Below are 21,723 nucleotides of genomic sequence, written 5' to 3'. Positions count from 1 at the left end.
TTTATGCACCAGAGAAGCGATGGACAGCCTGTCAGGTGAGAGTCTAATAGCTTAGATGTTTAAAGGTATATAGTCCATTTGTTCCCTTAAAGTCAACCTACAGAAGCCTCTTTTGGCCTTATTTTCCTTGTTGGCAGGGTTTATTACACAAATCCAATATTTGTATGCTCAGATTGGCACGTGGATGTACAAATTAGGAATCAAGGGGCAGCTGTAAACACAGGCATTGCACAGCCAGCTTTCAGTCTTTGGATGTCTCATGGCATAACTGTTAGCTTGAGGGGCGCAGTGCGGTGAATCAGGAGTCCTCCTGTTCCCCAGGCAGCCTTGTGAGGTAGCTGCAGTTGTTTTTGCAGAGCAGAGGTCCGAGATGTGACAGTTCTCTTCTGCACTTGAGGTGGAAATGCAGTTCTGACTCTACAAAGCCACATCTCAGCAAAATCAAGACCACTTCTTGCACATACTTTGTTTGAGCAGCAAAATACCACAGCAGCCCTAAGGAGGAAAAAAGCTGTTGTTTTTTTTTTTTTTTTCTTTCCCTTGAGAAAATTATTTTTGAGGGCAAAAAGCTTTTGCATATTGCCTGTGAGGAAAGGAAGTGCAGCATTTGGAACTGGCCTTTGTCTGTTGTTGGAGGAGCCCATGACGCCTTTCAGCGTAAGAAAGTTAAAGCTTGGAATCAAACGTGGGTTTCAGGCCATCTTTCATTGCTATCTTTGAGCTGCTTTACAGGACTATGTAAAATGGAGAACTGCCACTGACGTTTTTGGTAACACATGAGGGGTAAGAGAGGTACTTTTGCTGTCTGGAAAGAAAGCAGAGAGAAGTTGGTGGTGGGCTGGGGGTGGGCATATATACTGGTTAACACCACGCCATAGCAGAGCTGGAGAAAACCACAGCTGATGTGTTCTCCTGAGCTCTCAGCAACCTGTAATTACGAATTGGCTTACAGCTAGATATTGATGGATATCACTCGAGAAGGAAAATAAGAACGTCGAGATTTTTTTTTTATAGTGAACCTGCCCTGAACTCTGCGTGACTCTCCTCCTATTTATAACCCTGTATGAAGTTCAAGGAAACCTGTCCTGGAGGTTTCCCATGAGAGGGAACTGTGTTTTTACCTGACTAAAGCTCTCTGGATATTTTCCCATTTTTTATTTGATCTAAGTGTGAACTTTCTCCACCCTCTGCCCCTCCTTCCTTTCTGGAGTAGTTAGCGAGGCCGATTACAAGGAGGATTACACAAGAGATGCCAGTTGCACACAAGTTTTGCATAACTGTGCTGTGTTGATTTCAGACAGGGTGCCCCAAGTTTCCCTCTTTGCTTTGCAACAGAGAGATGAGATCTCTATCTTCATTCCTGAAGCTGGAGAAATGCAGCTGAGGCCCTGCCTATTGAAACTTAGACAAAGAGCACCTGGCTGGGGCACTCCCCAGCCACACAGTTATCTGTGTGTTGCACAGCACTGCCCTTTGGGAAAGCCTGTGCCTTAACCTTGCTCCTTTTGTTCACCTTAAGCATGCAACAGTGTGTGAGTGATTTGAGGGGCAGCGTTGGTCAGCAGGAGATTTGGGGTCAGGCAACAGGGATGCTGCTGTCCTGAGGCTCCTTCTGCCCGGAGGGCCAGCTGGTCAGGGTAGAGGATGTAGGAATGTGCTCCCCATACATGTGTCCTTCCATTCCCTCTGGGGGAATTCAGACCAGCCTGAATGCTATCATGCACCCTGAAAAGGCTGAAGGCCAGGCCTGTGGTGAGGATCCTGATGAGGGAAGTAAGGCAAGCTCAGATCCTAGTGCTGATTTTGGGCCCAGTTCACGTTGGCTCTTATATTTAAAAGCACTGAGGTCTGCTTGATTTCAGTGAGAATTATGGGCTGTGTATTCCTTTCGACAGTATGGGCCTTTGCCTGTCTGTGTTGCAGTCCTTGGTGCTGGAAAACAGCTATTTTCTTGCTCCTACCTCTTCTCAGTTCGGAGTGGAAGCCTGGAAAAGCACAGCCTTTCCCCCCCACAGCCGAGCAGGACCTGGGCTGTTCTGAAACGCATGGGACAGAGCAGCTCTCACAGGCAGGCAGAGCCCTTTAAGGGCTTGGAGCTATTCCTAGTAAATAAATCACACATAAAGGATGCAGTGGTGAGAAACTGATGATGAAATTTTTATATAGAAAAGCGACACGGGCCATAGACTCTCTCTCACTTGGATACCCTTCAGCTGCATGCGCTTTGCTGGTCTCCTTGGAGACAGTGGCTTGTCTAAGAGCAGCTAGCTTTGGCCAGGAAAGGCTGACACTTGTGCTTTGTGGGCCGGAGCTGTGCTGCTGGGATTCCAGCAGCCGTAGAGGCATGTTTCAATAACAACAGTTCTGTATGAGGTTATTGAGTGAGTATCTTTCCCTTGTCGCTCTCTGCGGACACCAATCAGATCCCCCAAAGCAAAGGACAGCTTTGAAAATCTCGGGGGAGAGTCCAGCAACCTCCATCCCTTGGCAATCAGAAACGTTTGTGAAATTCTCCCTCCCCTTTCCTTCTTCCTAAGAGCTGAGTCAGCTGGGCTGGCATGTCTGGAACTCAGTGGCACAGCGAGCCGGCAGGCTGCCAGCTGCATTACACACCGCATCCACAGAAACACGTCACTCCCCCCTCATGCTCTCTTTTTTTTTTTCCCCTTTGCAATCTCCATGCTCTCCCTTTTATTTTTCCTTGTTGATCCGTGCAGGTGAGTCAGAGAAACCTGCTCATCCACAACCTGTTCCTTCTTGCCAAATCCTGGAGCAGCACTCCCAGCTTGTATTAGGTGTCAGGGATAGGTTATGAAAACTAAGACTGATAGAGGCGGTGTGCTGGATGTAGAGCACATACTGCAAGTGAAAATTAAATGCACAGTAAATGTGCCACTTAAAATGTGTTCCTAATAGAGTGATGTCTTTTGTAGGAGGCACATTATTCTGTGATTCATATGTAATATTAGTTTTCTTCCTATAAAACACCAGGATGGAGCAGGGAAATGATTTAAGGCATAAGTAAAAGCACATTTAGGCAGAGACATCTCAACACCAGTGGATTTTAAAACAACAGGAAAGCAGAAGACTTTCCAGTAGGAAAATAGGTTGTAGACAAAAGTGTTTTTGAACTGTGCTTTCGATAACAATTGTAGTTGTAACAATCTGAAGAAACTGCATTAACGTTGGCAGAATTGATAAGAATTAAAAAATCAAATCACAAATGTGAATACTCCAGGTTGTAAATGCTAACAAATGAAGACAGTGAAAGGTGATAAAATGGCCTTTCCATTCACACAAAGGTGTTTTTTTCTAAGGGAGGGAGGGAGAAAACATGTAAGCGAATCTCTCCCTTTGGTCAACTGACTCCAGGAGCTGGAAGCTGAAGGAAGTCGTGGTGCCATAGCTTGCTAAGGGGAGAACTTCATGTGCTTCTAACACTGTAGGATCAGGTCTGTCTCAATAACCATAGCTGCATTACTGTAGGGCAGCGTGAAAGGATGGATTGTTGGCATGCTTTGGAACGGAGCAGCTTCATTCCAACAAAAAATAGATCATCCACCAGAAAATGTGCTTTGTTTGACTTTTACATGCTGCAGTAAAACGTCCACAGCAGCTGTATAGTGAAAAATGTATCCATTACATTCCCATCATTAGTCTTCTGCCAACGATGAGTTTGGCCCAGGGGCTCACAAGGAGCCAACTTCAAGAGACTGCAAGTACAGATCTGGTTCAGAAACACAAGATTTCTGCCTTAATCAGCATAAATTCCAGGCTGAATTAGAGCTGGCTGGTATCTGGTCACGGGAATACGATTGCACCGTTGGTGAAGAGGTGGGAAAGGACCATTTTGTGTCCAGTAACGTAGAACTCAGAGAGACAGTTTTTTCTGCCCACGTTCAAGCCCAAGCCGAAAAGACAAGGAAGCTTTGCTGCCCCCACCACGTTCTGCAAAGGATGAATTGGTTGTTTTTTTCCTTCTCCCAGGTATTGTGAAGTAAGAAATGTTTTACACCCCTTTGCTTTTGCTTCAGCCTTCTCATGGAGATCGCCAGTTTGAATTGCCAGAGTGAAGGCTTCACTATGATTCTTTTTTCTTTCCTCAAGGAATGCAGTTAGATGTATTCAGGGTTTCCTAAACTCTCTGCTTTTACAGGAAGCCTTTTAAACATACTTCTGGGTGTTTCGAGAGCTGTGTTTTCCAGCTTTTCTCTCTTTCAGCCCAAGTAGATGCTTTTCTTTCCTGTTCTTTTACTTTCTTTGGGTTTAATTTCACACCCATATTTAATTTCCTTTCATTTTGTCTGCCTTTCTTTCATCCAGGATACACTTTCTGAAACTATCCAGAGCTTGTATTGCAAAACAAATCGCACCAATAAAAGAAACACCCTAAAATCCCAAATCATTGCTCCCTCCCTCCCTTTTCATTGTTTCAACTGGCCAAACCTAAAAAACTCAAAGGAACTGCAAGTGCTCTGGCAATGTCATTATTTGTTTTCTGTTCTACAAGAAAATCTAGGGAAGATATTGAGACTAACAGGAATTGCTGGATTTTACTACCTGAAAGAGATTAATGTAACCTCAGTGTCAGACACAGATACTTGATATGTATGGGCTTGCACTAGAACAGAAGCTGTCCAGAAGCCTGGGTTCCTTTCTCAGAGATCCAACTGTCCTCTACTAGACAGTTTTAATGTTAATACTCGTTTTGCTGAGAATTGTTCTCATCAAGAAATTATCCTGATTCTTTTCCCCCTGCTATAAATGCTGTGGCTAACTTTGAACGTGGAGCGGTGAATACCGCAAGTGGCAGCATGATTCCAGAACTTTGGTGGTGGAAGGCATGGTGGGACAGGAGGCATCTATCCAGCTCTTGTGGTGTTGGATTCCTTTGCTTGAATGAAGCTGCAGTAAGTGCTGTGTGCTGAGAAGAGCGGTGAGCTGGAGGAGCCTTTTCAGCAGTAGGCAGCACAGCTAGGCTCAGTGCTGTCTGCTTGTTTCCCCGTCTCACTCTTATTTCAAGCTCTTCTGTAATCTAGTGGTGAAATCTATGTGAGGCATGTTGGCAGAGAACTACATGTGTGAGAGGAGTCAGTCCTCATTTGACATCTGTGCAGGAGATGACAAAACCTATGCTTGGACAGCAGGTATTTACGAGACTAACTCAGTGGCACAGACCACACTTGTTCTTGGGCAATAGGGAAAGTATGAGTAAAAATTTTCATGTCCCAAAGGAGCCCATTAGTTTTGCTGCCTGACCTGTTTTTGGAAGCAAGGTTCGCTTCATTGCTGGCCTTGATCAAAATAAGTGAAAACTCCCGGCTCCAGTGGTTGGGAAAAGCACAGGAACTGTCAACATTATTTCTTCCTTCTTGCTATTATCTTTATGACAGCTTGCTGCTAATAGTCTGCTTCCAAAACTCTGTTTATGGCATTGACAAGAAAAGAGAAAATGTACTTAAGTAAGGGAAAATGGGGCTTGTTCATCAAATCTCCTAATATCAGACACCAAAGCTGGAAAGGGGTCAGGTGCAAAAAGAAGTAGGTTTTTCTCACGCAGCACTGTATATGTAGAACTCATTGCCATGGGCTGAGAAGGAATGACTTAGAGCGAAGGGCTTGTTTGGTGCTTTTGTGCAGGAAAAATAAAGCTATTTTGTGCTACAGTGGAAGTTAAATGTCAGGTATTCTCTCCCCCTTTATTTAGATAGTATAAAATAACTGGTAACACTACGTTTGGCACTGCTTGCTTTGAGTAATTCAAAGGTTCCGTTGACTTTATAATGAAATGCTAAAGGGCTCCTGCAAGATATGCAAAGGGGCTGCACTTGGAATAACTGAACTGCAAGCAGCTGATGTAAATTGGCTTCGGGGAATTACTTCCATTTACCCTGCCTATGAATCTGGCCCGATGTCTGTGCTTGTTTTACCCAAAGGGGAAAAAAGCAAGAAAAAAATAATAGAAAAAAAACAAACGAGAGCTTCTCAAGGGAGTGTTTGTCCAGCAGCATTCCTGCTGTGAGCCGAGGTATCCACACCCTGTGCTGGGCTGTGAGCTGCTCTTCTCCCCCCCAGAGCCTGCCACCACCTGGCATGGCTCCCTCTGAAGCGTGGGTTCCCTCCTGCTCCTGCTTAGCTGTGCCACTGAGCAGGCAGGGCAGGGCAGAGGAACAACAGAGCCACCTAAATGTGTTTTTGTCATTCCTCTTTGCTGTGCTCCTGGAACAGGTTTAAACTGAAGAGGGTATTTTGGAAGGTTTGTTACGTAAACCGATGAACGCTCCACGTATCAAGTCGACTTTAATATCATGTTAAAGGTCTGAAGTGGAGTGGAAAGTACAGAGCTAGTAAATGCAGTTAAGATTTAACCTCCATCCTGCTTCCACCCAGTTCCAGGTATAGAGATGGCACTGCAGGAGGAGATTCCTGTCCAGAGAAAACCACTGAACTACAGCAGTGAGCTCCTGTATATGTCGCAGGACCTCTTACCCTCTACAAGTGAGTTGCAGTAAGCCTAGTTGCCTTTAAGCGATTTTAAAGCCGGCGAAGTGATAAAAACACCCAGTTATTTGTAGTCTTCCTGGTTCTTGTTAGTTTATCTCTCCACCACGGTGCTATTTAAACACGTGTCTCTTTTTAACAGCGTTTAACCATTTCAGAGTCCTTGTAAAATTTTTGAGACACCCCTGCTACGTGCCAGGGGTGCGAGGGAGGACTGGGACACGTTGGTATGGCACGAGGACAGTGGGCTCGCAGCACAAGTGCAGAACATCTGTGCTAAGACCTTCAAATGAAGGGGAGATCTGGGAGCTGTGTTGCCATTAATACCAACTGAAGTGAGTGTCAGCTCCTTTCTGCTGGCTTTGAAGCTCTTATTTTGAAGGTAAGAGAGTAAAGTCGAGAGAAATATGTGATGAGAGCTTCTTTCTGTTGCAATACATGTTTTATGGGACATGAATTCAGAGCAAGTAACCAGGGATTTTGTCCTTTTCAGAAATAAGTACAACGTTGGTGTCCTTTACCTGTATTTTACTTGATTTACTATTTCATTTATTAGCATAGTTTCACTTAGACAAATAGATTTTTTTTTTCCCCCATTTTCATACATTGTTCCACTCAGGTGCAGCATACAAACCTGCAAAGGAACCTGTTTATTGTCTGTGCTCCAAAGGAAGAAACAGCATGCAAACTTGTTGCTTTTCTGTTTTTAATTTATTTAATGGGTGCTGAGAGACTGTGACAGGATGGTTTGGTCTGGATGGTTAGGGAGATTTCAATAATTGTATGATCGTGCCAATGAAACAGGAGTTTGTTTGTTTGTTAAGCTTCTGGCACAAAAACTACTGCCTACTTATTTATAACCCTTGTGGCAGATTGGAACATTGTTTTATCTGTAAAACTGTGCAGATCAGTTAATAAATAAACACAATCTGATGAATCAGATTAAATAGCAGAGCCAATAACTGCTAGAAGCTGTGAGATAAATCACAGTGAGCTACTAAAGGAATAAAAGGCTTCAGGCAGTACCTGAAGGTACAAATAAGGATCCCAGTGCTATAGCTGTTGTACTCTTGATTTACACTGCACTCTGGCCTGTGTGCATTATATACAAACGTGTAGTCACTTAGAAGTTTGCACTGATGAGTATATTTGCTTGGTCCTCTCTGTGTTTACGCATGTATTTGTAGCATGGATGAAGTCCTTGGAGCTTATATATCATCTATTTAACACCGCTTGCCACAGAAGGAAGGGCTGAGTGTCAGGAGCACAGCACTGCTCTGCTATCTGCTTGTTGTACAATAGCATAAACAACTGGCAGGTAGATGCAGGTGTCAAGCAGCTGTTTTGTGCTCTGAAAATAGGTATTGGAAAAATAGGTGTGCCTAGAAAACAAAGGGTGTGTAGGTGTAATGTTTTGCCGTTGTTTTACTGTGTGTTGATGTACTACAAGCATACAGTGGTGTTTTGCTACTAGCTGGCTAGGGCTGCTGTAATAGTATGGGGTAGCTGTTGACAGAAATAACTTTCCATTGACTGCTGCTGTGCAAAAAGGGCAAAAGGTATTTCATTTGCTGGGAGGTTTACAATGTCTTGAACAGCTGTATACTTATTGATAGGCAATTGAATATCTGTACTAAGAGGCAGTGGGCTCTGAGGTCGTAAAGTGAGTCAAATGAACTATCTCTGTTGTTGTCCTGCTGTACTTTGAGTCCACGGAGGATTCTAAAGTGCCCGGAAACGTCTGGAAGCACAGACCTATCTGGCTGGTCTCTCCTCTCCTGCATGACCTGGTGAATCTATCTGTTCCCACAATCTCATAAACTCTAGTATTTGGCCTAAAAGATGAAAAAAGAGACATCAGAACCCTATGAGGTCCACAGCGATCCCTGCATCTCTGCCAGAGGTCAATTGTTAAGAACTAAACCAGCATCTTCCTCTTTCTGAAAGTCAAAAAAAAGCAAAACATATGGCTTGAACTCTTCCAGCTGTTGGAGGTGGCAAAGAGCTGGAAGAAAGAACTCCTGTAATGTTACCGTAATCAAGTTATTCTGTTTTGTCCTTCCTCCCCTCTTCCCTATCAAGCAATAGGAGGAGGCCTCCTTTCAGTGAATCTGCAGTTTATTAGGAAGGCCTTTTATTTTAGAGCTGTGTTAAAGTCCAGTGGTAGTGCAGAGTACTTCTGTATTTATCTGCCACTCCAGTGCGGAGACATTGGCATGTACCCCAGGTATTGCTGCTCCTATCAGAACTGACAAGCATTAAAAGATTATGGCAAAGTTATCATAATATGAATATAGAATGGGTTATTTCTGAAAATCAGGCTGCTTTAAGATGTCATAAGTTGAGCACTCAAAGGTGGAGGTACTCAAGGCTGTGTGTCACAAGTTGGTGTGTTAGTGTGCTCTTCAGCCTGCAGACTTATGTTAGATGCTTACATCTTGTGACCTCTGCATGCGGGTTGGCTTGGACAATATTGGATTAGCTGTGGGACTTGTTATTTCTGAACTTGAGTGTATACTGATTATTTTGTGTCTATATGTAATCTCCTGGGCAAAAAAAATTAAAAAAAGAAAAATAAAATTAAAAAGAAAAATCAAAGAGCCCTCATGAATTTCAATGAACACATTTACAGTCATTAAGCACAGCAGCGAGATGCAGCATCAGAGTGGGAGGCAGTTTCCTTTGTAAAGCTACGTGCTGCTCAGAGCCAGCATGGGATTAGATCTCACTTTTTCTTTTAATTAATTTGTTCAAAAGTCTATTATTTATGTAAATATTTTGTGTGAGATGCTTTGGGATAGGCAGCTCTGGGACGTGCAAGGTGTTCTGTTACATTACAGCTGTGAACTGGATGGACTGTGCTTCATCAACACGTCTCTACTGCTTCAGTTCTTTTGCCAACATCTAAGCACTACCCCAGCCCTCTTTTTTGTCTTCCACGGCATTAAAAGGAATGGAAAAATCTAAAGGTCATTCTACATTTCTCTGGACTGATCATTTCACAGCCCAGAAGGATACCGGGCCTGCAAGCGACCTAATATGCCACCAACTTTTTTCCTCTGATTTGATTTTCTTATTCCCACTTGAATCTCTACTCTATGCCATCCTAAATATCTCCTTCTGCTCTTTAATGTTCACTCCCATATCTAATAAAATCAGTGTATTAAGTCCTTAATTTCTCAATAGAGATATGGACCATATTTTTTCTAGGTCTACCTTCTTGTGTGAACTCCACCAAATTAGCCTCTGTCTCTCACAAAGTGCCTGAATTCATTTACATGCTGCGAAGAAGGGAATTATTACCTTAATCGTATGTATGAATAATTGAAGCATGGGAAATCAGTGTAACTTGCCTGCAGTCACAAAATTTGTAGTGTAACTAAGAATTGAACCCCAGGCTTTCCAGTCCCAACCTAGAGCCTTAATCATATTTCCTACTTTGGTGTTAAAATTGATCTTGCCACATTTAAGCCCCATTCAAGGCTCCTTTGTGGCAGGTACTTTGTTATCTGCAGAGCATCTCCCATCCAGGGCAGCTTCCAGTCTGATAGAAAGCTCAGTGTAAAGGCGTTGTGACATGTTAATACTCCTTGCATTGGGAGGTCCCAAGCCATGCAGCTGTAGTAATGCATTTTCCTGTATCAGCTGTGCTGTTCATGCCTGAGCTGGACAGATGGACAGGAAGGAATCCTTCTCCATGCTGTTGCAGAGAAGAGTGTGATACTCCAAACAGGAAAATGTGGGAGTAGTTAATTCTGCCTGCTGAAACCAGGGAATATTTGCCATTGGTGTTAATGGAGGCAAGGTTTTCGTTCAATGAAGTGCATTGTGGCTCTTAACCTGTTCCGTAGGCCTTTCTCATGCTGTGTGCTTATGGCAAGGGTATTACCTGGGATGCCTTGTGATTTCCCTTTGACTTACTTTATATTCTGCTATGCACTCCCATCTCTTTTGAGAACAAAATGCTGTGCGAATGCCTTACAGGCTCCTTCTCTTTCACTGACCTTCTTTTATGACTTAAAAGCAGTTTCCCTAGGCCCAAGTCTGCTTTCTGTCTTGAATATTGACCTGAGTGTTGCACCATCTCATTGTTGCTGCTTGCAAACTCCTCAGCTATCAAAGTTCACCCACAAGGACTCCAATATTCCTCACTCCTGAGCACTTTGCCTTTATCTCCTCCTCCTCTTTCCACACCTCCCTGCACGCAAACATTTTCATTTCACGAGCAAACTCGGTTGCTCTGTGAATTTCAGCGAGTGGTTTACCTGTTTCATGGTTAAAAAAAAAAATCTACTTCAAATTGAAATGTCTTTTTTCTGTGTAACTGTCATAATATTTTCCATTTGAGGCTGAGACTCCACTGTGGGTTTTCTGTGCCACATTGTCATCTGTATGAATCTGAGCTTAAATGTGTGGAAACTCTGACATATAAGTAAGAAAAATAAGGTGTGCTTTTTGTATTCAAGTCAGTTTTTTCATAGATATGGCCGCTGGGTTTTACCCCGTGCCCTGGTCTTTCCCAGTTCAACAACAAATCGAAGATTTCTCAAGATTTTGGGCTTGTTTGCATTCACTGTATTGTGTCACTTTTATAGGAATGAGTGATGGTAATTTTCTATCTAAAGGTGATACAGGAATAATTACCCCAAACCAGGGGCTTCCAAACCGCCCTTCCTGGGTGCCAATGCCATTGGTACAATGACACAGAGCACTGAACACCGTGTCTCTTGACAAGGTCCTTGGTCAGGAGCTTGGGGAAATCAGCTTCAAGCCGAGCCAAGCATTGGATGGCTCCATAAAGAACTCATTGAAAGAGCAGCCTTTGGTGTGGGCTTGAGAAGGTTTTTGGTGGTTATAGCACTGTTGAATTCTGCAAAGACCAGGACCTGTGCCCAGGAGCACAGCTGTATGTTTCGGGGGCAACTTTTGACTGTTAACTTTTATTTACTATACTTTCACTGACAAAGGCTGAAATGTTTCTTGGCAGCTACATGGTTTAATCTGGTGGTTTGTTACGTGGAACAAAATACGCTGTTGAGAAGATCACTGGAACTGAGTTCTCTAAGGCATCTTTACATCTTTATATTGTGTAACACAAAAAATGGAAAAAATGTAAACCTGCCGGCAATGTTCGTATCCACAAACATGTATTTTTTGTCATGACTTACTTTGATAAGAGCAAAAGGGGAAATTTGTGATTATTTCAATGTCTTTACATTCATCACAACAGCAGGGTTCCTAAAATCCAGACTGTAGCTGCTTCCCCTGCTAGCTGCGTTCATCACCAGCTACACTGTGAGCATTGCTGGTGATGTGAACTACTGCTACTGGATCCTGTTCCCAGTGGGGACTGACTTGATCGAGAGCACAACCCAAGTTGCAGTCGCTTTGTGTAATTTTATAGAATAAATCGTTTTTTTTCCTGTGTCAGGTCTAGGCTACGATGTAATTACATCTGTTGAGAAGGGAGAGCTGGGGGACCAACTTTGCCAATGAACCCAAGGGAGTTACGTTCAAGTCTGCTGAATTGGAATTCACAAACTTCACTCTTCCCTGTTGTGTTTGAGCAGCTTCCAGTTGTGTATTAGGCAACGTGGCTAACATTTGTCACCTGTTGTTTATTCTCCTGTCTTCTCCCTGGAGGAAGGAGTTCATGTGCTGGAGTATTTCTTTCCTTGGGGAGTTACGTTCCTCAAATCCCATACTGCATGTTGAAATCTTGCCTTTGTCATTAGCTTTTATCATCTCTTATGAACCTTGAAATGTGATGGGATTTGGGTAGCTGTGTGTCTCAGATATCAATGGGAAAGCTCAGCTTCGTTGTCTAGGAATAGCTTGTGAAATAGTTGCAATGCAAGTAGCAGCAATTTGAAGAGGGGTAATACCAGCTTTTTTTTATTGTTGATTTGATTTTTTTTTCTCCTGTAAGCTTGTAAGAGAATATGTTTATCTGTGCTAAATGATAATATATTTAATTAATAGCATCTATCTCTTGAGTAGCTGAAAGCAATCACACATTTCCTTTTTATCTTATGGTTCAACTAAGATTTTGAAAACCTGGCACAGCCAAACAGGGTGGTCTGATTCAGCCCTGCTTTGGCTCTTTTAGCTTAATTCCTTCAGCTGCCTTAGATTTCTTGATATGACACCAAGTTAACACAAAAAATTTCCTGTCCAACTTCTTGTTGCCTATCCTCCCACTGTGCCCCCTACATCTCGCCCCCCCAGCTCTGAAGCAGCCCCAGGTCTGTCTTACAGTGGAAGGAAGGAACCAGTTGCCTAGGGATGACAGTGTTTATCTGTCATTAGTCCAGCTTGGATTTCATTAAGTAAATGACAATGAAAAACTTTCAAGACTGGGACAAACCCAATAGAAACATGCATGTTATCCAACAGAGGATATTCTCTATGTCTTTGGATGGAAACTAAAATTCTTACTTAAGATTTTGAAAACTCTGTGGGAAGTTTGACCTTCCCCATCCCTCAGCCAGCTCTAAAAATCACAGCCTGTGGTGCTTTACAGGACTTGTAGCACTGACTTAATAGCTCTTTAGTTATTAGTGAATAAATGGTTTTGTTCTTCAAGTTGGAATTATATTAAAAACCTTTATTAGCACGGCTTGGCAAACTGTATTTCTGGCTAGCTTTCTGGCCCTGGGTTAGGCCATTCTTGTGGTTTCTTAATGACACACTATGAGAGGGATGTACTTTATGGGAATCTGGTGCCAGGTTTTGCATGTGTTGAGAGTCATCTGCCATTTATTCATATCGCTCCTGAGTGAAACGCGCGCGCACGCAAAAATGGAGTTATATCTTACATTCATCTGGCTTGATTTTTGTTGTACTCAGCTTTTTTTTTTCTTATGTTTTTTTTTTCAATATTATCCGGTCTGTGTGAATTACTGGTGACAACTCAGCTCTGACATGGAACAGGGGCCGTTACCAACGTTACTTTGTTGTCTGGGTTTTGTTTTTTTTTCCGAACCTTCCCTTGGTAATTTTGGCAAAGCTGCTTCACTGAGAGAACTCCTCTGTGCCATGCGATGGGTTTCCCCGGCTCAAAGCAGAATTAGGCCACTGGGGCAACACAATTTTGTGAAAGCAGCTGCTCGTGCCATGGGCAAAACACCTCAGAAGTTTCTTTCCCACGAGACTCAGTGACACAGAAGCAGTGCTGGGATGTGATTCAGCTGTTTGGGTTGTTTTCCCCTCTTGTAGTCTGTTTATTTGCTTTACGATCAGCAAGTCCACCTCTTGTTGCTTCTGCAGATACCATGCATTAGTGTGAACAGCTGACGGAGCCAAGTACCCGCTGGGTGGGAGGTGTGTGCGTGGGGGGAAACGGGGCTGGGAAGAAGGCATGGGACTCGAGTAACCTTTCTTAGTTGTCTTTCCATCTCAAGAGCAGTTTGCTGTGAGGATGTGATGCTGGTAGCACAGGTGGGCTGCTGTGGATCTGACCTGACACTCTCATTCTCTCCACAGTGGGGAAGCCTCACAAGTGCAACTACTGTGGCCGGAGCTACAAGCAGCGCAGTTCGCTGGAAGAGCACAAGGAACGCTGCCACAACTACATGCAGAATGTTGGCATGGAGGCTGCCGGGCAGGTCCTGAGTCACCACGGTGGGTGGACACCATGCCTTGAGGTCTCTTGCACTCGGAGCACATCTTACGGGGGTTTTCCATCTGTTTTTCCTCCTTCCTTTGTGCTTTGCATCACTTCCATCTAATCTATTGCTTGCACTCAGATATGCAGGAGGAGAAAAGATGGGCTAAAATCCCCACTCTGGTTTAACAGCATTTTCTTTGCTGATTTTTTGAAATTCCAGTTTTTATTTCAGTTTTTAGATATAGATATTCCAGTTTTTAGATATATATATTCCAGTTTTTAGATATATAGGTATGCGGACATTAAAGTGATAAAAGTACCAGTGCAAAGTTGCCATAAAAACTAAGGAACATATAAATCCCCTTCCTCACCTGGGTGAAAGTGACTGGTACTTTTAAGAGGTAAGGGTGGCAGACATACTCAGAGGTCGTTATTTCTACTCCTTATAGTAATATATTTTATCAGAAAAATAAAAAGGAGATGTAAAAACCTCCAGAGCAACATGAAGTCAACAGTGATGATGAAAGTAATTATATATTAAAAAAAAAATGTTTATGCATTTGCATGTGTTAGTGTTACAGTGCTAACGCTACATGTGTTAATATACAGAAATACTGAAGATTGCCAAAAAGATGGTTGAAAGCAAGAAATGTCAAACCCTGAATTTGTGTTCAAACATTTCTGTAGCTATTGGTATGGGGAACAAGCATAACATCTGACTGCAAGGTTGTAGGTATATTTGTAGTACCAAATAATAAGAGTTATCTGAAAATGATTTTCATTCAAAATCGGCGCTTCAGAAACTCACCATCTTTTTACTTCTAAAAATTAACTTTAGATATTCAGCACTTGAAGTACTTACAATTTCTTACTGTGGAGGAAGTATGTAAATATATACTTTTTCCATTACAAGTAGAAAAAACCGTAAACATGAGAATATCAAGAAGATAGACAGTAGGTAAATGAAAAGGGGAAAGAACTTTTTTTTTCCATTTAGCTTTTCATTGTTGAGAATAGTCATGTGGCGTCATCTGGAAATCAATTGTGTGTAAGTTCTGAAAGGTCACTTCTAAAAACCTAAAGAAACAAGCTGAAATGAAATCTATTCAACGTTTCTACCATGGACTATTTTTTGGTGGAAAGAAAATCACCCAAAATTCTAGAATACTGTACTGTGAAAATTTCAAATCTATAAAGGTACATGACCCAAAATGTTTATACAGCTCTATTAAGTAATTACTATCTTTTTAGATGCCCTGGAGACTAAAATCAACCTTTAAAATCTAATGGATGACTTCAAAGACCTTGAAGTTAGTGATTATCTATGTTAAGCCTGACTTTATGTGTATAAAAGTCAGTAGAAAGACTCATCTTAGGGCTTTGCTGCTTGTGGGCACCAGTTCTGCACTTGATGGAGCGCTTTGCTGATAGTACTAGTTTAACCACATACTCGATTCCCAACAAAATACATGCTCTTCCCTCTATGAGGGTGGGCCTATCTGATTAACCAGGTAGCTGATGATATCAACCAGCATTTTCTTAGGGAGATAACAGTCGGCCAATAGAGGTGTGACAGCAGGAGTCTTTCAGAGATCATTTTATGAAGTTTCTTCCCAAATTCTGCTCAACTTACAGATTTATTTTTCAGTAATTTATTTTAAATGAGTTTACTATTGTTAGTGTGTTTCCGAGGAAATCTAAAGCTTTTTTTGAGCAGCTCAATGTCATGTCAAGAGGGGCAAGTCTTTAACCTTGTCCACCCAGATAAGTTGGAGTGGCTGACCTTGCATTGATTTTTCTAACAACCAGAGTTAAACCAGTGCAAACCCAATAGGGTCATCTATTTTATTTACAACCGGACTTTGCTTGGATTTAAAATAGAAATGTTCAGACAACCACTTCATTTTTTTCATCAAAATTAGCTTAAAACAACACTTTGAATTCAACTGGTGCCTATTTCTCCCCTTGGCAAACATGACTAAACCTCTCCTGGAGAACGTTTAAGGGACTTTACATCGTGGTCGTTAGAGGAGGCACAGTGATGGCAGTTGGCAGTGACAGGTAGTTCTAGATCCAGGTGGGCGCTAGTGACAAATCTCCCCTCACATCCCAGTGCTCCCACCTGGGAAGCTCAGTGTGTGCTGTACAGTTCTGCTGTAAGTCCTTTCTCCAAGGAGCATAGAGGCACCAGAGAAGCATGCACAAATGATTACTCTGCTCTTTACTTAAAGTTAAGGCTCAGGCTAACTCTGAAGAATGCCATAATTTCCTTCACTCTTGTATTCCATACTTTGAAAGGATATTCGTGGGGTTGAGTGAATATATGCTTTGAAGATTTCAGTTGTTGCTTAATTCTGCATTATGTTAGTGTTTAGCTTACCTGGAGCTCTCTTTCCAAATACTTTGTGAGGACTTTGGTTTTGCTGAGTGTTTTGAGGCCTGCCCAGCTGAGATCAGTACCTTCTCCAGCCACGTGCTCCAGTTGCTACAATTGATGCCTTGAGTTGCTTGGATCAGTACACTCGTGCTGGCCTCTAGAAACATGGCAGAGGAACTCCTGTGCAATCCTTTAACAGCACGATGTGAAGAAAAGGTGGATGTGGGGATGTTCTCATTCCTACTGGCATCCTGCTTTTAGGGTGTAGGTGGCTGTGCTGTGTCTCAAACTATCATGGCCAGTGTTTCAGATCAGTCTGAATTATTGTTGCAGAGGTTAATTCCAGTAAACTTGGGCAGCCCTTTGAGAATTGGGAGCTTTTCAAACGTTGCACTCTGGTAGATCAAATTATAGGCATGCTGCAAATATTTACTTTGATTTGAATTATCTTTGCCTTGCAGACGGCTAGATCACCTGACCAAGGCCACAAGGGGAAGCGAGTGGCAGGGAGAGGCTGGGTTTCAGCATGTGGGTAGGAATGCACAAGTTCCTGGCACTGGGTCTCCCTCCATCCTCTCTCTGAACTGCCCTTCCTTGTGGCTGGGTCCCGTCTCCAGCTCAGCACAGCGGCTCACTCACATGCTGTCTGCTGCAAGAGGGTTCCCCTGATGTTCTCAGCCATTCTCAGCTAAGCAGTTCTGGCCCTTGAGGTAGAAATTAGTGTGTGGTCTTCTAGCTGGAGGTGTGTTGGGGGTGACAAAAGTGAGAGCCTCTGAAAGCAGTGTGACTGATGTTTGCATTATCGAACAGGGAGAAATGTTGAATGCCAGCTGTGGTTTATACTCATATATATGTATTCCTCTCCATCTCCACAAAGCAAAAAATCCAGGGAAATTCTTCAGATAAAGAGCAGAAGAATACTCTTTTTTTGGAGGAGAAGGGAGCTTAGCCGTAGGCTGTGAGAGGCTCAAAGGCCAACTGCACACAAAATACACAATGGCACTGTGTCCTTCCCTCTTGCTTAGTTGCTTAAATGCTTGTTAAAATGCTTGTCCCGTGGGGTACTTCACACCAGGGTCTGTGGGAATATATCCTGTCATCTCTTAGTGCACACACATACACTTTTTAAAATAGCAATATTGTGAACTTAAGAAAGGAACTTGAGGCTGATGGAGTAATACTAATTTATACCAGCTGAGACTTAGCCCTGTGTCTGTTGTCTGCACACAAAAGTATTTATCAGCAAAACACATGCTGGGCAATTTTTTTACTTGTTGGTTTTTGTTTTTCCCAATTCTTTCCTCACTGGAAGAGCATGAACCTATTTTTTTTTTAACAGTATGTGTGGTTTCTTATAAATGAGGAGGAAAAAACTGAAAAATATCCCCATGACCCTAACATTGATGTCTTCAGGAAAATAAAGGCTTTGTTCTGGAGACCATCCAGGTTTGCATATTGATGCAAACGCCATTTGATGTTAACTGCAGTTGAGGACATCAGCTGTGTCAGGGTGAGTGAACATCCAGGAGTGCACCCTGATGACAGAGTGAAAGCATCCCTTAAGAGAAACATTCTCAGTCTCGGGCTTTTCATGGGCTGGATGCGTTGTTTTTGGATTGAAAGTCTTCATGAGGTGACACCATAATTTCATAGGTTAAAATAAGTAGCTGTATCAAAGCTAGTTATAACATGTCAGATGTTCTTCTAGCTCCTACTACCCAAGGTAATGAAGTACACCTAGGCTATTTCCACCTCCCCTCCTTCCCAGGAGGTCTATGTAACCATACGCATTCTGGTAACTTACTCTCACCTCAACTCAAATACTGGTGTGATTGAGTGGTTATAGAGTTGAGTTCTGTGGCAGGGAAAAGAATTTACAGCATAAAATATAGAAAAGAAAATGTTTTTATTGGTGATGGTTTTAGTCTTAAAAGTCCAAGCAGAATTTTTGCCTGATTCAGAGAAGAACAGATGTCTTTTTTAGCACTATTCATTTTTTGCGGAAGAAAGGTTTCAAATTCCATCTAGGAAACTTTGCACACATATGCCCAACAGTAGAATTATTCCATTATTAATCTGTGTAAGAAATACAAACGTCACTGAATGCTGGGTTTAATCAGACAGCTATGAAAGTAATTAGGCTTTCAATTGATTTTGTGGGCAGGTACAGTCCTATGAAGGCAGCAGGTCATCATACGAGATATTCAGAGCCCCCTGCACCTCCTTAGGTTCCCGCTGCAAGTCTTGCACATCTACCATGCCAAGGACTGGAAATTCTTGTAGTGGCACTCATGTCCAAACCTGTCCCATCACAGCGAGGACAATTACAGCCACTGAGCAGGAAACCATGGTTCTCACACAGTTATTTGTTAAGCTAAAAGGACAGTCAGACACCAGTTCCTAGTGAAAATCAACAGATGTAATCATTCCTTTCTTATAAAATCTCAATAAATACTTGAGTAGAACTAGTGCAGATAGCTCTGGACAAAGAGTGTTTGCATAACCTTAAGAATTTAGCCATATCGATGATAATATTTCAGACCTCCCAGGCTGCCCTGGGTATTACTTAGGTCATTTGAACACTGCGTCCCATTTTGTTGCAATGTTAGATTCGTTTCATATTTATGCTTTTTCTTCCTCTTTCACTGATGCCAGCAGGACTGCCTTGTAAATGAGAAACTATTGTGTTTCTCAGGGGGAGCATCCTGTACAAATAAAAAAGCAGCAGAGTAAATCATTTTATAGCATATGGGAGATTCTAAAACTCGAAGTACTCAGCTTGCCCTAGCAGCAGAGGCACAAATGGAATCAAATGAATAAATTGCTATGTTTTCTTATTGTGAATGTCTGAATTGACAAGTTCACCTGAGCAGATACTCTGCTTTGTGATTGCCTGGAATTTGTTCTTCCTTACCAGAAAGAAGGCAAAGATGAGGCTTTTAACAGCTCATTTTTCATATATTATGTGCTAGCAAACAGCTATGTGTTTGAGAACAGATGAGTGATTACTCTGTATTAGGATCCTGAAGGCAGTCGAGTTACATGGGAGGAAAGCAGGCTGGTGATGTTCATTTATGGCACAATCCCAAAGAAAAGGTAACTGAATGAGAAATGACACAAGAGGCTTCTGTAGAAACAATGGAGCAGAAGATGTGGGGCTTGGCCTTTCTCTACTACCTCTGCAATAGCAGCTGTGACTTCACTGGAAGATTTAGCTCTGATGAAGAGAACGTGATAGGACACTCACAGCTTACAAATCACAAGAACTCATGGGTAGATCATCCCACTTCCTATTCATTCTTCTCAAATAATTTTTTTGTAATACCTTAAGCATCTCATTAGCACACAGACAGTGGTTGATGATCCTCCTCAGAGTTCTCCTGCTACTTTCTAAAGAAGAATGAGGAGCAATACGCTGCTGGGCAGTGGGAAGAGCTACACATGAAATCACACTCGACATGTATTGTGGATGACTCAGGCTTTCTGAGCTTAATCCTCAGTGTGGTACCACTGACCCTTCTAGTGTCCATAAGAGGTTTCAAACAGTGGGAGGAGGGATGCAAAAGACTTGCATTTGCCAATTATTAGGTCTGTGTCTGATGGGGAAAAAGCCTTAGTTCAAAAACTTGTTCATTTCTTTCACTGGTTCTAAAGGGAATCTCCATGTAATGGTAATCCTGCAATTTCAGTACAATGTGTGGTGAATTTAGTCTCATATATAGAAATAATGGAATCAACAAATACGTTCTTCACTTTGGAAGCCTCTGTCTTAGGGAATGCGAAGCCATTCTATGCTTTCTAGTCATTGAGATCAGTGTAATAAGAAAATAGGAATGATAAACAAGACGAGCGTGATATTAAGATAGCCACAAAGATAGCCATAAAGTTACACTGGTAACATGTGATCATGCTGGAGGGAGGAAAACAGAAAATGTGATCTACAGAGGGAATTTTCTGAAGTACCATGTACCACTAGCTGTCTTTTCTCCTCAGTGGGGCCTTCTGTATTCAGAACAAAACAAGTCCTTTATTATACATAAAGTGTAGCTTCTGCTAAATAAGATGTCCCCAAAGACAGGCAATGGAAAAGCGTGGCTCTGCCTGCTCAAAGGGGAATGCTATCTGAATGCCCACTGTGTTCTTGCATCTTGCTTTATTTTGTGTTGCTCTTGTTGCACAATCAGCAGAGCTCAAATGTTTTGTGTCATCTGTCAAGTGTAGACCAGACTTGTCTGATACAATTTTTTGGTTTTATGTAGTACCTCCTATGGAAGATTGTAAGGAACAAGAGCCTGTGATGGACAACAATATTCCTATGGTGCCTTTTGAGAGACCTGCTGTTATAGAGAAGCTGACAAGCAACTTGGGAAAGCGTAAAAGCTCCACCCCACAGAAGTTTGTGGGTAAGCTTGAGATACGCCTTTTATTATTTTTAGAGTGCAGCTATAGGTTGCTAGTAACCTGTGAAAGATAGACAAAAAAACCCAAGGGGAAAGGTAGCACTCTCAGAGCGTGATTGTGGTGGGGAGGGGCAACAGTTGAGATGGGTTAAAGCACAGCAAGACATTCTGAAAACAATAGAATCAGTTTTGCCAGTCCAGACCATTCAAAAGTGAGGTCCCCATAATAATAATAAAAATGACTTAGAAAATCTTGAGCTTTTTACTGTGCCTTAAGTCTGTTTTGTTTTGTTTGTTCACTTTTCTGTGACCCTTTGTCTTTTTGACAAAGACTTGTCATCTTTCCCTCTCTCACTCAGCAAGTAAAAAAGTAAGACTCATGTAATTATCTGTCTCCATATGTGTGTGTGAAAAAAAAAAAAGAATTATCTCATGGCTTGTAACTTGTATTAATTCTTGAGAGTTAGCAACAACTGGTCTGATAATACCAGCATAAGGAAGCGAAATCACATTGCTTCTGTTAGAAGTGCTTGCTCCAACTGCAGTGTTCTGCACCTGATAAATTTCTTAGCAAGTGAACGTAAAACAGTGTTGGATCACTTTTGATTACCAAATTTAGAGTCCTAGACCCAGAATTCCTACTTTGCTTTGTATCTTGACATCTTACAGTTCTTCAGCTCATAACAGAAGACAGCATGGAAAATTTTACTGGGGTTGTAGCTTACATCTACTTTTCACAGTCATTGGGGCAGTGTTAAACTTGATAGGAGGTGAGGTAGGGCAGAGTTATTTGGGCTAAGTATATGCTGCTAGATGCTGAACTGAGGTAGTGTGCG

The 21,723-nt window shown here is 42.2% G+C and overlaps 1 protein-coding gene across 27 annotated transcripts in view; it reads left to right on the top strand.

Moving 5' to 3' along the window:
- IKZF2 (IKAROS family zinc finger 2) overlaps nucleotides 1–21,723 on the top strand; it is a 111,478-nt gene that overhangs the window by 76,119 nt on the left and 13,636 nt on the right. For 16 of the 27 annotated variants that reach the window (XM_025152117.3, XM_025152104.3, XM_025152098.3 and 13 more), the window contains 3 exons: nucleotides 6,391–6,498; nucleotides 13,987–14,124; nucleotides 20,747–20,890. In XM_025152117.3, the coding sequence (XP_025007885.1) occupies nucleotides 6,391–6,498; nucleotides 13,987–14,124; nucleotides 20,747–20,890 (390 nt within the window). The remainder of the gene's footprint in view (nucleotides 1–6,390; nucleotides 6,499–13,986; nucleotides 14,125–20,746; nucleotides 20,891–21,723) is intronic. The other 11 variants (NM_001398137.1, XM_040703285.2, XM_040703281.2 and 8 more) reach the window with 3 other exon arrangements.

The sequence above is a fragment of the Gallus gallus genome, chromosome 7, assembly GCF_016699485.2.
Source record: "Gallus gallus isolate bGalGal1 chromosome 7, bGalGal1.mat.broiler.GRCg7b, whole genome shotgun sequence".
Lineage (NCBI taxonomy): Eukaryota > Metazoa > Chordata > Aves > Galliformes > Phasianidae > Gallus > Gallus gallus.
Note: the sequence above shows the minus strand (reverse complement) of the source record. Positions and strands in the feature narration are given on the sequence as shown.